The sequence below is a fragment of the Limulus polyphemus genome, unplaced genomic scaffold (assembly GCF_000517525.1).
Source record: "Limulus polyphemus unplaced genomic scaffold, Limulus_polyphemus-2.1.2 Scaffold2275, whole genome shotgun sequence".
Taxonomy (NCBI): domain Eukaryota; kingdom Metazoa; phylum Arthropoda; class Merostomata; order Xiphosura; family Limulidae; genus Limulus; species Limulus polyphemus.
Genome location: NW_013667885.1, coordinates 51,704 through 69,244, shown reverse-complemented (window position 1 = coordinate 69,244; position 17,541 = coordinate 51,704). Strand labels below are relative to the sequence as shown.

General features: G+C 33.9%; 1 protein-coding gene across 1 annotated transcript in view; it reads right to left on the bottom strand.

Moving 5' to 3' along the window:
• Positions 1-17,232, bottom strand: part of LOC106466492 (zwei Ig domain protein zig-8-like) — a 137,685-nt gene extending 120,453 nt beyond the window's left edge. The window contains exon 1 of the mRNA XM_022394511.1: positions 16,891-17,232. Coding sequence (XP_022250219.1) covers positions 16,891-17,026 — 136 coding nt within the window. The 5' untranslated portion in view covers positions 17,027-17,232. The remainder of the gene's footprint in view (positions 1-16,890) is intronic.
• Between the last annotated feature and the right edge of the window lie 309 nt (positions 17,233-17,541).

Sequence of the window (17,541 nt, the reverse complement as noted above, 5' to 3'; positions counted from 1 at the left end):
ATATAGCCCTCGTGTAGCTTTGCGCGAAATCCATAACAAACAATAACAAGCAAGCTCATATTCACAGTATTGAGATTTTTGTATTGTCTAGTAGGAAAACAAACAAATACTTTATATGACAGATACAAAAGTATGTTTTAAATGCTTTGTTTTAAACCTGCTAATCCACGATGAATTAAAAAGTTTAAATGCAACAAGTATACAAAACAATGTTTCTTTTTAGTTTGAGAGGAGAACGAAACATAGCTTGTATGTTTATTGTAATTTTAATAATTTAACAATAAAAGTTGCGGGAAAACGCTTAACATAAACAGCTTATGTCGTTTATAAACAGAAAATATTTAAAAGAATACTTAACAATTTTTATTTGTCGGTTATTGTCTCCTAGCAACAAAACATCTATGTGACATATAACAGAAAAAGTTCAAAAATGCTTAGTAAGTTTGTTTGTTTGTAATTAAGCACAAAGCTACACAATGGGCTATCTGTGCTCTGTCCACCACGGGTATCAAAACCCGGACTCTAGCGTTATAAGTCCGCAGACATTCCCCTGGGCCACTGGGGGGGGCATGCTTAGTAAGAAGAAAATCATACCACACATGCAGTGTCTCGGCAACGACTGATTGTATTATTTATTAATCAGAAATCTTGTGAGAATTATTTAACAACAAATAGATTTGTCTATTATCAAAATACAAAGAAATGAAGAAAACATACTTCTCAACAAAAACATTTTATACACAACTAGTAGTGGACCAATAGTGTGTAACCAAGTAGCTTTCCATTATCAGAGCTGCACTACCAAATTAAATTAAATGTAATTGATGAGGCATCCTGAGTATTTTCCTAACCTTCTGAAAAAAAAAAAAAACTTCTCTCGGGTAATGCTTTCTTTTCAGTTACCCGAGAGATGATGATGATGCTAAATTAGGTTAATCGTTTTGTTTTGTTTTTTTCTTTTTTGCTCAAATAAAATCATGCGTTATTAATGTTATGGCATTAGTGGTTGTATCTTGATTGGGAATTATTATTTATGGTATCATAATTAGTGTACATTACTTACACATTTCCGTTATGTAGCGCAATAACTTTCACTCATCATGATGTATTATCCACTTTTTTTATCCAACGAAAAAATAACGGCTCACCATCTTTTATGATTAACGCCATCCGATTTCCTAAATGAGGCTCTGTGCAAAACGTTACAAAAAGATTTCAAAGTTAGTTTGTTTTGAATTTCGCGCAAAGCTACACGAGGCCTATCTGCGCTAGCCGTCCCTAATTTAGCAGTGTAAGACTAGAGGGAAGTCATCACCACCCACCGCCAACTCTTGGGCAACTCTTTTACCAACGAATAGGGGGATTGACCGTCACATTATAATGCACCCACGGCTGAAAGGGCGAGCATGTTTGGTGGAACGGGGATTCGAACCCGCGACCCTCAGATTGCGAGTCAAGTGCCCTAACCACCTGGCCATACCGGGCGACTTTCAAACATTAGTTAACACTAATGAACATATCATATTTGTCTCTTGGTATGTGTGTGTGTGTGTGTGTGTAATTTATTACTAATGATTTTAGGAAAAATTGATATTCATGAAATTATGTATTATTTAAGCTGATCAAACATAAAGATCATGAGATTCTTTTCACAGTCTAGCCAGAGGGTCGGTTAAACTTGTGCCGAAAAAATCGAATATCAGATGTATGTAATGCATATAAAACAGAAGTGAGCATATATTTTATAAGGTGGTTATACAATTTATAAATCTGACAATATAGTTCTAAACAAGAAGCCTTTAGGTATTTTATAGATATTAAATTATGCGACACAACTTTGTAAACATTAAACTAAAAACTCCAATTGAGTAAAAGATGACGTCAAGGATCACGATATCAAAACAGGATTATAATGCAATAATAGGATTTTGTTTTTTATTTAGTTTCACGTAGGCAGATTTATATATGATAGCTAAGGGTAAATGTTTTGTCTTTATGTTCACTGAAAACATATATAAGAGATACGAAGAATGTATTTATCTAGGATCAAACGAAGAATGTATTTATCTAGGATCAAACGAAGAATGTATTTATCTGGGATCAAACGAAGAATGTATTTATCTAGGATCAAACGAAGAATGTATTTATCTAGGATCAAACGAAGAATGTATTTATCTAGAATCAAACGAAGAATGTATTTATCTAGGATCAAACGAAGAATGTATTTATCTAGGATCAAACGAAAAATGTATTTATCTAGAATCAAACGAAGAATGTATTTATCTAGGATCAAACGAAGAATGTATTTATCTAGGATCCAACGAAGAATGTATTTATCTAGGATCAAACGAAGAATGTATTTATCTAGGATCAATAATTAGAGCAAGTTTGATTACTGTGGGAAAATGTTTGCGCAACATATAAAAACAGGATTTATCATCAAAATAATATCCATGTCGATATTCTAGACATTTTATGTGTGTGTGTGTGGTACTGGCTGCTTTTTAATCAAAATACCGAAGTTAAAATCAAACGCGTAACTTCGAAGTCGATGGAATACAAAATTACTTACGTTCTTACCCAGGCACCATAAAAGCGCTTTCCAGCACAATATATATTGAAATGCTGGAAGACGTCATAGAGCCTTGCTCAAATACGTTGCTTACTTTAAATATCGTGCGTTGCGTGGAACTGAAAGAGCATTCACTACTTAGTACCAAATTCAGTGTAGATCTCAAAGCGATGTCCACTGTAATGAAATTATCTTTAAAGATATTCACGTTCTCGTTTTCGCCAGGACCAGGTTTTTGTTTGTTTGTTTGTTTTAGAGCAAAGCCACATTGGGCTATCTGCTCTGTCCACCGCGGGGAATCGAGCCCGGATTTTAGTGCGGTAAGTCTGGAGACATACAGCTGTCCCACCGGGGACTACCAGGTGTTACTGTTTATAGAGTATAAAGTTTTCTGCAACGTAGCAGTAGCTCATCATGCACGAGTAAGGGTGAACTGCCAAAAAGCACAAAGACATCGGGATTGCATAATACGTAAAACTATTTATCTATTAATTACTTGAGAAATTTAGAGTTATTTGTTTCTTTTTTGTTAAGTAAAAAGTTAAACAATGGGCCATCTGTGCTGTGGCCACCACAGGTATCGAAGCCCAGTTTAAAGCATTATAACCCTGCAGACTTACCCGCTAGGAAGCTTTTTGGGAGAAACAACACAGTATGTAGCATAAACTGACAACGTATAGCTCATCAAAAATGGCGTGGCAAGTTCCACCACCTCCACCATAATATACCCTAACCTTACATCTCATAGCTAACTGAAATAACTAAATTTTGTGAAATCAAGTTTGACCAACTAAGAGGCAGAAAAGTGCAGTCGAGGCAGTCAAACGTCGGTAAATTCCTTTGTGAGCCAATCAAAATATAGGTCATTCATGAAATGAATTCGTGGCATATTCATAAAATAAGTATTGGTAAAAATCGTTTAGATTAACAACTTCTAATATATATATATATAAGAAAAGCTAGTGTCGTTTTGGCAACACTGCGTTCTAACAATGGCTTGTATGTCATGTTGCTAAGCAACAAAAGTATCTATATAAATATAATAGTATTGTCCGTTGTCTCTTGTATCTCCATGTAATTATTCAGCAGGGTGTAGATGGAGCTTCATCAGAATTGGAATGGAGGTTCATTAGGTCCATATTTTCGGATTTACATTTTCCATTTTGCGGGTTTTATGGACATTTTTGCCTTTTTTTTACCATACCTTACGTCCCGTAAATGGATCTTCAACAAATTTGGTAAAAACGTTCATTGGGTCCATGGGAAGATACATACAAATTTGTTGTTTAACATTTTGTGTTTTGCAGTTTTTATGGGCGTTTTTGCGTTTTTTATAGTTATATATAAGAGAAGCAACTTTTCATGTCCCAAGATAACCTTTAATTAATCATGAATTTAAATAACTTTCGTCTAGGGGCGGGTACTCCAGCTAGTAACCTATATCGTCGTTAGTTATGATGCTGAAGGTATAAAATGAAATGTATAGATAACAAAACTGGAAAAATATTTGTTGATTTCTTAACTTCAAGTCTTCATTGATTAAATAGGTTATTAAAAACGTTGGTGACATAACAGAAAATAGCTTAATTCAGAAACGATTTAAGTTTAAAACTGAATCGATAATTTTAATTTCATGATAAATTTTACACATTTGACTCTAGACTAGGTGATCCCACATTACATCTTTACTTTAAGTATGTTATATCAACACTCACTACACTTATAAGGTTTCACGGCACCCGTCACTAAAACCATAATAAGCAGACAGTAATCGAATTATTCTATCTAGATAAATGTATTTTGGCCTTTATGACTCAACCAGTTTCGAGAAATCAAACGTGACGTGATACACATTGGAGTTTATGTGGGTTAGATTTATTCATTAGTTACATAAGAAACTTAGAATTGTAGAAAATCCAAAATCCAATAATACCAAAATAATTAATATTATATTCGAAATTTTAGGGTAAATAAACCATTTGTTGAGTGATTGAAGGTGAAAAGAACACACCGTTTCGACATCACGGAGTAGTAGACACAGTTGAATGAGGCTCTATTTACCATATCACGTGTTTTTAAGATCTCTTGGATCGAATACAACCAAGTCAATGTATAAGTATGTTTACAGTAAAGGTCATGGAATGTAGCACAATCATTTTCACCAACTATGTGAGTTTTTCAGTTACACTATGAAAGTTTGATTACAGATATGGCAATATTATCAAGTGCGTGAGTCTGTTTTCCCAAAACACAAACATTTAACTTCACGTGGTTTACACCAAAATGAAATCGCAAACTGCGCGGTTTTGTTTATTTACATCACAGAACCAAATAATGTGTTAACATCGATGGCATAAGCCTCTTGCCATTAACTGCTCAGACGTGGCTTTCGTTTGCCACAAATCACTGTCAAATTGTTTATTAGGTCTAGTTTTATTCAACCGTCATCTCTGCATAACGCTTAGTTCTAAAGTCTCTAGATTAGTAGTGGAGCATTATTAACTGTATGAAATTATATTCAACGGAACACGTAGTAGTAGTAGCATCATAGCATCTAAAAATAAAACAAATCATCAACTGTGAGGTTCTCATTACTAGAAGAATAATCGTGCTACTCGACGTCAACAACATTGTAAATATAGTTATCAATATTATGTTAAGCCACACGCTCAAAGTTATAGACATGTATATTTTTGTTTGGATATAAAAACAAGTTATTCTAAATTCATTACATCAACTTTCGTCTTCATCGCAACATGTGTAGCCTACCAATAAGTAAATAGACAACCTCGAGAATACAAATCGACCGTTTCTAATGAGTCATATACAAATCACCTTGATGTATAAATACACTTGTATCTCGGTAAATACAAATAGCTATGTCACCAAAGAAAAATGCTAAGAGATAATCGCACCTGGTGATATGCTAAGAGATAATCGCATCTGGTGGTATGCTAGTGGGTTAATCACAGCTGGTGATATGCTAAGAGATAATCGCACCTGGTGATATGCTAATAGATAATCACAGCTGGTGATATGCTAAGAGATAATCGCTGCTGGTGGTATGCTAAGGGATAATCACAGCTGATGATATGTTAAGGGATAATCACAGCTGGTGATAAGCTAAGGGATAATCACACCTGGTGGTATGTTAAAGGACAATCACACCTAGTGGTATGCTAAGGGATAATCACAGCTGATGATATGTTAAGGGATAATCACAGCTGGTGATATGTTAAGGGATAATCGCAGCTGGTGATAAGCTAAGGGATAATCGCACCTGGTGGTATGCTAAAGTACAATCATATCTGGTGATAAGCTAAGGGACAATCACACCTGGTAATATGCTAAGGGATAATCACTGCTGCTTGATACATCAGTTCAAGAGCAAGAATTTCTACTTGACTACACCAATGGCCAAACAAAGCAGTGTCTTCATGAAAGATAAAGCTTCAGTTCATTCAATCCAAGTGGCAAGTCAATGGCTTGAAGGTTAAACCTTTACCTCTTTCCTTGCTATATAGCTTTTCAATGTTCACATATTGTGATCGGCTAGACTCTTCTATTTAATATTCTTCACTTTTATCACACGTAACTTTATAACCAAGTTTTCAACAATGTAAAGGCCTGAAGTACTTTGTTTCGCAACGACAGTATTTTTTCTTCTCTGACAAACAGTATTTCAGAAGAAAGCAGATAAGATTAGGTAGTATTTTAGTACCTTACCTGGATGTTGTGCAATATTTATTAATAGATACGATCTTTTATTTATTCACTTTTACCATATCATGTTTATCAGGAATGTTGGTATTATTCCTGATAAATAAATCGTGTTTTGGATTAGTGTTAAAGACATTAAGATATGATCCAGAAACTCGTACTTAGTAAGACATCGGTATCACAATCATTAAAATTAGATTTCACCCAGTTTAATGGGTAATCCTTGGAAAGTAGAAGTGTTTGGAGCACGCGTCTAGATCCTGGCTAATCTTTAAGTGTGTTGCATCTGTGATCAAAATGAGTTAGTTTTGCCTAATACATTTGAAAAATGGTATGAATAAATAATCTTGAATAAAATAAACTTTACTCGGAATGAAGAGGTGTGAATTTATCGTTATATAATTTAACGATTTCGGGATATTGGGGTACGAAATTATTATTTAATGATCTCTGGATGTTGATGTATGATTTTTTTTTATATATGATCAAATGAAAGTGTCTGAGAAGATAAGAAATTTTGTGTGAATGTAATGTTGAAGGGTAAAGGTGGATCTTAGAGAATTGTAAAATGTATATGAGTTAAATCCATGACGCCAAATTTCAATAATATGATCAGTATACTTACCTCACAAATCTGTAGCCATTTCAATATTTTTATACCCAGTTAAAAGGATTTCACTTGCTAAGTTATGTTTATTGTAAAATGTATATGAGTTAAATCCATGACGCCAAATTTCAATAATATGATCAGTATACTTACCTCACAAATCTGTAGCCATTTCAATATTTTTATACCCAGTTAAAAGGATTTCACTTGCTAAGTTATGTTTATTGTAAAATTATTTTAGAGCTTGAATTTTCTATATTTCAATATATTTTAGAATTTATTTCGTTTCTTTATCTATATGATATTTGAATATTTGTTGACATATAGATAAATGTTTCTTTCGTTCAAAGTTTTAGATCTCATGATCTGATGTGCATAAAAATGGACTAGGATGGAAATGATTGACAATATCTTGTGACAGAGATTTTATGTTCTCGCAGCTATATTCTTATTAATCCTGATTATCCTTGAACTGCTTGTGAGTGTTTTTATTTTATCATAACTATACCTATGCTTTGCCTTGTACAGGTATGTTCTGTACAATAGCTTTTAGGTTGCATTGCAGTTATGGATCTACAGTTAATTTTAAATGTTTCAAAGGATGTATTTCCTTCAGTTTCTAATGAAACCTTACAACGCTTAACGAAACTTGTTTTATGCATATCAATGTATTGCCAGCGGTTATAATTTGGCTGTTAATTTCTTTTCTTTACCAAAACGTGAATTTCAGTGTAGAAGATATTATATATAGAGGTCTAATCTATTCTCCGATTCTCTACTCTCGCTGCAGCAGGCTAGTTTCGCAGAATTCACAGCTCGTCAGTGATGCTTGGAAGATTGAAGCAAATAAATAAAGTAGGCCTTATATAATGGCGCAATGTACACTATTCTTCTGTTTTTGATGTACCCAAAAACCTAAAGTTTACGTTATTAGTGGTGAGTAAAGGAGTATCCAACAAAACTAAACAAGCTGGTATAATTCCTAAGCCAATGAGATACAAACATTATTTGTTTATTACGTAATTTTGCCATCATTATTTAAATAAGTGTTGAAACTATATCCACAGATGTCACTGCCATCGAACTTGTTTTGGTAAACAGTGTTTGAGAAAGAGAAAGTTGTTGGTTGGTTGTTGGGCTATCTGGGAAATCCCGGATCTTAGTGTTGTAAGTCCGTAAACTTACCGCTGTCCCACTGGAGAATGAAAACAATAGTTCAGTATGTAGTAGTATATACGGATGTTCTACAAAGTTAAAAGAATATTCCCTCCTCCCCACACGTATTTTTGCAGACATGTTTTCTAAAAATGACACTCTTTTTAGCTCATATATTTATTCATATCTATTGATTTTTCAATAAGTTGGTACAATTGGCCGTATCGTGTCTCCATCTCCTGTGATGTAAATGTGCTGTTGACAAGCTGCCTTCCCTCTAGCATATGGGTTCTAAATTGGAGACGGATAGTGCACATAGATCTGGTGTGGCTACGTGAATAACCGAAACACATATTTTAACAGATCTGCAATACATGGAGTTCCTGTTCTTGCCATATTATGTATCTATTAAACGCAATAGTCCACGGAGCTAGTGAAATGCATGCAACATGTTAAACTATAAAGTACTAATGTTTTTGATAACTTTTATTCACGCTCATGTGTTTATCCGTTTTTTGTTTTTTTAAGTATTTATCATGTGTTAAGTCAAAAATACAATTAATTTATGAGCCACTGTTTGGAAATAAACTAAATTATTTTTTATTTGTCCGATATCCTATGTTCTTCTTTGAAAGTGTCTAGTTTGTATTGGGTAACAACATCTCAGGTAGAAAGCCACACCGGAAAGAAGCAGCCTTCAGATCTATATGGTAACCTTAAAGACAAATAAAACACAGGGAAGTGAATAAACTATTCTGTGCACATTGACATATTACGCAAACTAATTTCTGTTCTTTTGTTGTTGTTTTTTTCTTATGGGATAGACAGTTAATAATAAAACCTATAACTTCTGTATATAGGATAATAGAAGAAAAAGTCCGAATCTGTAACCGTCCATGCATCGAATTTCATATAAATTGTTATCAATGAGTAGAATATTTAGATCAAGTAAATTGTCATGTAATGTGGGTTTTTAAAACAACTACTGCATTTTAAAATATGGTTTATGCTTGTTTTCAAATATTCACTCGAAGCTACACAAGGGATATTTGAGCTAGCCGTATCTGATTTCGAACTTTTAGACTAGAGAAAAAAAGCAACTAGCAAGAGCACCTGCCGCCAATACTTGGGCTACTCAAATAGAACAGTAAGAATTGACTGTTCAGTTTTGAAATGCACACATGGCCAAAGTGCGGAGCATAATTTTGCGGCAAAAGGAGCGTAAAGCGTAAATCTTGAGATTCACCAGAAGATTAAAGTATGAACGTATTTTTGTTAACTTCTACGTTTAACTAAATATAAATTGTTGATGGCGCTAAGTTTAACCATTAATATTTTTCTTAATTTTGTCATAGAGCAGTAAGTTGAAGGAACACATTTATAAATAAAATTTTTTCTCCTTTGGAGAATTTTTTTTAAGAAGTATATTTTTTTACAACTACATTTATTGTGTTTATCATGTTCTGAAATCAAAGAATGATTATTTTTGTGTCATATTTCGTAAGTAACGCCGAAACAATATTGTTTTTAAATGCATAAAATGATGAAACGTCACTACAAGAGTAATGGTACCTCAGCAATGTTATTAACCTAATTCTTTGGTATTTTAAAATAATAATCATAAATTTGAATTGAAATTAAGTCCACAAAGAGGAGTTTAGCCATATCTGATACATATCAAAGAGCTGTCGAGATAGGAGTATTGTAAGAAAAATGTTAACTCAGTATGCTTACATCTAATGTGTAAGTATAAGTAAGACTAGAAATCATGCAAAGCAGCATGGGCGACTGCGAAGACACAAACATTCAAACTTTTGGGAGCATTATATTTTGAAGGCATCAAATGAAAAAGTAAGTGAACAAATAATTGGTAAATTATTTTGAAGAAGCAAGTCGCTAACTCTTGTCTCTCTCTATGAAGTTCCCTTTACTCTAAGGTCTGTTTTGATTATAAATAGTTCATTTACTTCTTCACAAATCTTTGACTGAAAATAAGCAATATAAAAAATGAGAAGAAGGCCGAGTTAGTTTTACTCAGAAAGAGATTGTCTTTAAGAACTAAAAGTATACGTCAGGCTTCCATAACAAAGTTAGCTTCCATGTTATCACCGGGCAAGGAAGCTGTCACATTGTAGACTGTTGATCAGGAAGTTTAGGCTCTCAGCGTCTAAAACTCCTATTTAATAACAGAAGACGGTTTATCACATTTTAGACAATGTGCTAATACAATGGCATATAACTGCAGTTGCGAGCCGTGGTACCGCGCGAGACATGTTCCACAGGTATATGCTTGGTTCAAGGCATATTCCAGATCATTTGACAGGGAAAAGCTAAGTTAAGACTGGAAAAATGTGTAAAACTCCTTTCAAATGAAGGATATTTATATCATGAGATTGTTAATCGAAGCAGAGCCAAAGGATACAATACTTCGAAGAAGGAAGCCTTAATGTTTTTCATCGAAAGCGGAAAGATTCCACCAGCAATAGAGCCAAGCTGGTATATTGCTCTCATCCGCAAAGTGAATGGTTAGGAAAGAGGACCGTCTAACCCAAAAAAAGTCATTACAATGAAGCTAGATGTATCTTCTGTCTCCTTTAACAAAACAATAAAAACAAGATTTAAAACTAAAAAATCTCAAAAACCAAAATTTCCAGCCACATCTTGAAATTGCCTGCTGCTTTCATGAGAACGGTTGAAATCAAAGTAATGCCGTTTGACTACGTACCTGTAAAGATCATGATGGAATTTCCATATGTTTTTGTACATTTGAGTTGCATATCGTAGTCTTGTAAAAAAATCCACATTGAGTAGAGGATCTATGGAAAACTTGACAAGTGGTGTTCTGAGATCTACATTGTCATCTTTCGCAAAAGCTTTTTACAATGCTGACAACAGTGTAACTGATAGTATATAATCACCAGACCTAGAAATATCAACTATAGAGGGCAGCACATGATCTGGAACATCGTTCTCATAGAATACGACTATCCATACCGGTAATCGCTTAACTGTGTGTGAGTTGTGAATAGTAAATATATGAATAATGATTTATGTGAAACATAACGATATTAGTCATAGTTCTCACACAAACATTGCAATTTCAGCCTAGTAAACTAAGTGCAGAAGTATGATTATATGTTGTTTAGCATACTTCTTAATTGAAGCTTATATTCATCATCTTACCCATTATAAGAAATCGCCCTCTTTATCTGACGTAATACAGTCTTGGCCAAAATACTTGCATATTTTAACAAATAAGATCCTTATTATTAAGATGGAGGGAAAATACACTTAGTGCTGTCAAACTGACAAATACATGTTATATTAAATATTTACATATGTAATTTGTATAATGAGACAGGTTCTGTGGACATCATGAACGGTTTATTAGAACAGGAAACAATTTTATCAGACACCTGTATAAAGATGTTTAATTCAGCATTTCACCTATTACAACAAAACCTTACCAAAACATATAATGACAAAATATAACATCACATTATTATAAGTGGCGTCTCAACCTTATATCACTTCATATGAAGCGTTCAGTACTTGGTTGGTCATCCTCGTACTCCAATAACCTCACCTCTGCAAGGCAACGTAGCATGCTGTCGCTGATGTTATAGATTTAATCCACAGTGATTTCATCCCAGCTTGTCAGTAGAAGGCGCTGCAACTCAGCTACAGTATCTGGTTTGGGTTAATGGTTAGCTATCTTCTGTCCAACAGTTCTCAGTGGAATTATAATCTGGAGACTTTGCTGGCCATGACAATCTGGTAACGTCCTCCTTGTCGAGCTAATCCTGTACAATACGCACATTGTGGGCAGTGGCATTGTCATCTTGGAAAACAAAGTTATTGCCAAACCTTGCCCTAGCATATGACTGAAATATCGTTTCTATGTGATGCCTGTAAGAAGCGCCATTGACGTTTCCCTGGAAGATATGAAGAGTAGTTTTTCCACCATGATGAACAGCTGCCCAAACATGTACTGCACCACCTCTATTCTCCAGGTAAACGACGAACACAAATCCTACAATCAGCTTTAACAAGCCAGAAACAGGACTCGTCTGAAAAGATGACATGTCGCCAGTGTCCTAACTGTAAGTTGGCATGCTGTCTTGCCCAAGTAACACGGTGACGACGGTGAATTCTGGTTAATATCAGTGTGCAGATAGCCCTTCTTACAAAATAACCTTGTTTGGTCAGTCTTCTATTCACAGTTCTTCTAAATGACCTGGAATGAATGTTCATACCATTCCTGTTGTAAAGTGTTGCAAAGCTTCTTTCAACTTTGACGTGTTAATCTAATCAAAACGCGGTCATCTAGGGCAGTAATTTTCAGTGTCTACCAGTAGACTTTCCTGGAACAATGTTTCCTGTAGCCCCATGACGTTTTTGAATTATGGATACAATACGCTAGGAGTATTCTGTTATTCTAGCAATGTCCGTTTGTTTCACACCATTTCTAGACATTCGAACAATTTGACACCCTATAATTTCTGGTACGTGACGAGACCTGACTCTACACCAAGTACAGAGACATTCTTTGAACAAAGCGTTGATCTATTTCAAAAAAGATTAAACCAAAAGCACACCCTTTTATACAAAACGGGTGTGTGTGTGTTTTGACGAACAAATGCTCAAAAAAACTTTTACAGACAAGAATAACAACTCGTACATGTTTGTCCGATCATACGCTACCTTCTCTGTTACTACTCGGGCACATATTTACTCAATAACTACTCCATGCATGTAGACAATAACGTCAATATTGAACAATATGCAAACATTTTGACCAAGACTATTGTTGGTGTTGTTCAATGTTTATTCAAACGGGCAACGTTTCTGCTAACTTCAGAAAATTTACTTTATTTTCTATAATCATACTACTTAAAATATAGAACATACTCGCAAAGTGCTTTGGGTGGTTATTATCCCCCGTAATATGGCTCTGATATTGAAGTTCTAAGTGCATTGAGCTAAGTCAAGTACTTTCCGAAAGTAGAATCCAAACCTGTAAAAGTTAGATTTATGAATACCTATAATACGAACTGGCACTACTTAGAACGAATCGACAGTTTTATTCTACAATGATAATGCTCATACTTTATTTCCAGTGACGTTTTCCTCATACCTTGCTGCTATCACTAATGTAACGCTACCAATACCATTGGAATTATAGAATTAAGGATCAAGCTTTCGAGTATTTTAGTGGGATGTTAATGGATCGAAGATATATTCACTTAACAAATAAAAGAGGCAAATAAAACTTAAAGTGGATGTAAAAGCCAACAAAATTGATGTAAATTACTTAATACACTGCTGAGAAAAATTGTATATAACTATAATTTAAGGCAAATATTTTTGCACACAAAAAAAAAAGGGACGAAAGTTAAATAAATGTTTTCTTTATTTTTAATAACCAATTTTTTTGTCACAATGACAAACCAATGTGTTGTTAGTCGATGGTTGCTAAAAGATAATAAATAACAGTGGGACGGCATTATTTTCTGGTAATTTAACACCAGAGATCCAAACATCATCATCAATGGTACAAGTCATTCTTCAAAACTTCAAGTATTTGCAGCATTACTGGATCAAGAATGATAAACATTATAATCTTTGTTAGTCGATATTTATATATTGCACATATTTTTAACATCATTGGTTCTAATGTGGTCAAATAATAATCGATAAGAGTTTGTGTTTACAACAGCACGCATTCTTAACAACATAAAGTCTACAGTGTGAGTCATTTTTAACACATCAAACACGTATTCTTAACAACATAAGGTCTACTGTGTGAGTCATTTTTAACACATCAAACACGTATTCTTAACAGCATAAGGTCTACTATGTGAGTCATTTTTAACACATCAAACACGTATTCTTAGCAGCATAAGGTCTACTGTGTGAGTCATTTTTAAAACATCAAACACGTATTCTTAACAACATAAGGTCTACTGTGTGAGTCATTTTTAAAACATCAAACACGTATCCTTAACAACATAAGGTCTACTGTGTGAGTCATTTTTAAAACATCAAACACGTATTCTTAACAACATAAGGTCTACTGTGTGAGTCATTTTTAACACATCAAACACGTATCCTTAACAACATAAAGTCTACTGTGTGAGTAGATGTTTTTAAAACATCAAACACGTATTCTTAACAACATAAGGTCTACTGTGTGAGTCATTTTTAACACATCAAACACGTATTCTTAACAACATAAGATCTACTGTGTGAGTCATTTTTAAAACATCAGGTATTATACATCTTAAAATGTAACATGAGTTAACCAACACCTGTGTAAGACTCAACAAAGCACAACAATTTGACTTTCCACAATTTGTGTGAACAACTATATAATCTGGCTATGTTCTGTCTGCTTTCGCCATCCTTTTAACATTAAAGGTTCTAACATGATCAAGTCACTACAAAAACTATTATGATAATCAATTATCAGTCCCTGTGTTAAACGAAAAATGTACCTGTATCATCTATTGTGATGAAACAATGAAATATAAGCATTTCTGGAAACAACACGTAATTATAGCCTTAAAGTTTATAATACTTTGTGTTCAACTAACTTCGTTGTTTTCTATGAACTGTATCATTTTACATAAAAACATATATTAACTCTTCTAATCTTAACTTGTCCATATCATTAAGTCTAGTATGATCAGCCTTTCAACAACGATACATTCAACACAACAATCATTTTTAAAATCACAAGATATAATTGTGCGTTCAATTCATCCCGAAGCACAAGCTTCAGAAATGTTAGTTTCAAAGTTATGCTTAATAAAACACATTTATATACGAATTAACGTTTAAAATATACATTCATTTCACCATACTGTGAACTAAACAGTAAAAATGCTTTTAAGCTGTGAAAATTATGTATTCCTTAAAATGTGACCACTATTAAATATTCTGACAATAAGCAAATAAGGATCCAAGAGAAAGACAATGTCACTTTCGATACAAATAAAAATGTTTGATTTTGTCTTATATGATTTGTCTTAACATTGTTTTATATGCACTCAGCAGGTTCAGTTTCGTAACATTTTGTCCCGAAGAAAAGACTTGTTGAAGAAAACCATTAATGGTAAAATGGATATGAATATCTTTATATAGTGTCAAATGTACTCGCTTACTAACGAAAAGCATCAATAACAGTAAGCGTTGGCTATCAAGAACTCGAGGTCGATCAAATATACAAACACTAGTTTAAAACAAGAGCTCAGTCAGCATCGTAGGTTCACATTCCTTACAAAGTTGTGCCGTTTGTTGTCTATACGGCATTCTAACGAGTTATATTACAAAATAAGACTATAATAATAATGACTCAATATACCACAATTCTGGCAATAATTTTGTTAGCGGTGTCATACATTCAATGAGTTAGTAAAGCAATGAGCAGCACAGAATATTACAGTTGCTAGGCAGCCAGCTAGCGTACATGAAATTATGAGTATTGCTACGTAACCGGGACTTGCGTGTAAGATAATGGACATGAGTAACGCTAGGCTAATCAGCTATTGTATATGAAAAGATGCATGCAAGTATTGTGAGTAACAAACCATTGTATGCTAGAAGATGTGCGAGAATATTGTTAGGTACCCAACTATTGTATACCAAAGACGTGAGTATTGTTAGATAACCAACTATTGTACACTTGTATAAAGACGTGAGTATTGTTAGATAACCAACTATTGTACACTTGTATAAAGACGTGAGTATTGTTAGATAACCAACTATTGTACATCAGACGACAGGCGGGAGTATTGTTAGATAACCAGCCATTGTACGCAAAACGATTGTTAGATAAATAACATCAGAAGATAAAGGTAAATACTGCTAGAGATCTAGCTATTGCACATGAGGAAAGATATGTGAGCATTGCTATGTAATCATGTAACCTACATGAGAAAATGGGAGTATATAACGCCCACAACAGAGGGATAAAGTTAAGGATCATATTGGTTTGGTGTATCAATATAGTTACTCTATTGTGATACGAATCCAGTATAATATACACAAAACTCAAGCCTGACATTTCTATGGAACTCGAAATCAAATTATCTTTACTCAAACCCTTCCATTTTTGAGCAAACAAATTAAAAGCAATTTGTAATAAGTAACATTATTAAACAAATAAAGAAAAGTATTTAACTACATCTTACAATTGTTTCTAATCTTGTTTAAGTCAAAATAACATATACTATAACAACAATAAATATTATATTATCATCGGTCTTAGTGACTATAGTCATAATATCTTTATATAACACCGTCTGTTAAAAAGCAGTCACACAATTAATATTATTATTATTATAAATATATATATCGTGTTTTTAAATATAATGTTGTTCAGACTGACAAATAACTATTAAGATTTACAAAGAGTTTATATTGTATTTCATCCAGGGAAAACCCGTGACTGAACGGAATTCATTTAATAATTATTCTTTAATTAAAATATATTCTTAACGATCAAAGTTGAACTTACACTGTGACCATATTTTTGTGATACCTAAATAACTCCAAAAATAAGTATTTTCGATGACGAGGAACACACTTTGAGATTAATAGTGCTTGGAGACGGCTTGAATGGGTAACGAAGAATAACTTAATATAAGTTTAACATAACAACAAATGTACAACGTTTCGACAAGGTTTTGTCATCATCAGGTACAAAGTTTTTCTTCATTACCCATTCAAGCCGTCTCCAAACATTAATACGTATTTTCTCCTCTGTCTTAGGGTTGTCATACTTTGAATTATGTTAAAGTATTATACTTAGAGAGGTTATGATGCACTTTACCTCCTTCCACGAATCCGTTCAGGACAACTAAACAGAGAAAAATGCCAGCGATGGTTCGGATACTCTGGGCACTGTAGAACCAGGGTTTTCTTCTTGCACTGGTCGTGAGTGAAATTCTATTTTCCTTGAATAACATGATTCGAGCAAAGCATAAACAGTATCAGATACGATATTTTACTGTGTAAAGTTTACAGTCCAGCTATCTTATGCGTTTATTACGTGCCTGACGTTACAGTCTGATTGGTTAGTCACAAACGGGAGTGAAAGCACGAACTACCAAGCAACTAAGTAGGTCTTTCCGGTTCTGGAGTCCGTTCTCTAACAGTGCAAACTCTAACTCTATACGGCTCTTAGGAGAGTCACGTCTTCTTAGCAACCTACGACCTCCACATAGAAACCGTCACGTGGCAGATTCTAGCCAGTCAACATTGGGTGTTGTCGATCAGTCACTGACGTATTCAGGATGAACAAGATCCCGCTAAAACTTCTTGTCGTATATTCTCTGTAGTGAGCTTGGTAAATTCTGAAAACAATACGAGCGACGTGCACTACTCCTAAACGCGAAACATACAAGAAAAGCTGTAAGGAATGAAGGTAAACAAATAAATGCTAATCTCAAACGCATTAATATAAAAATGTATATATCTTTCA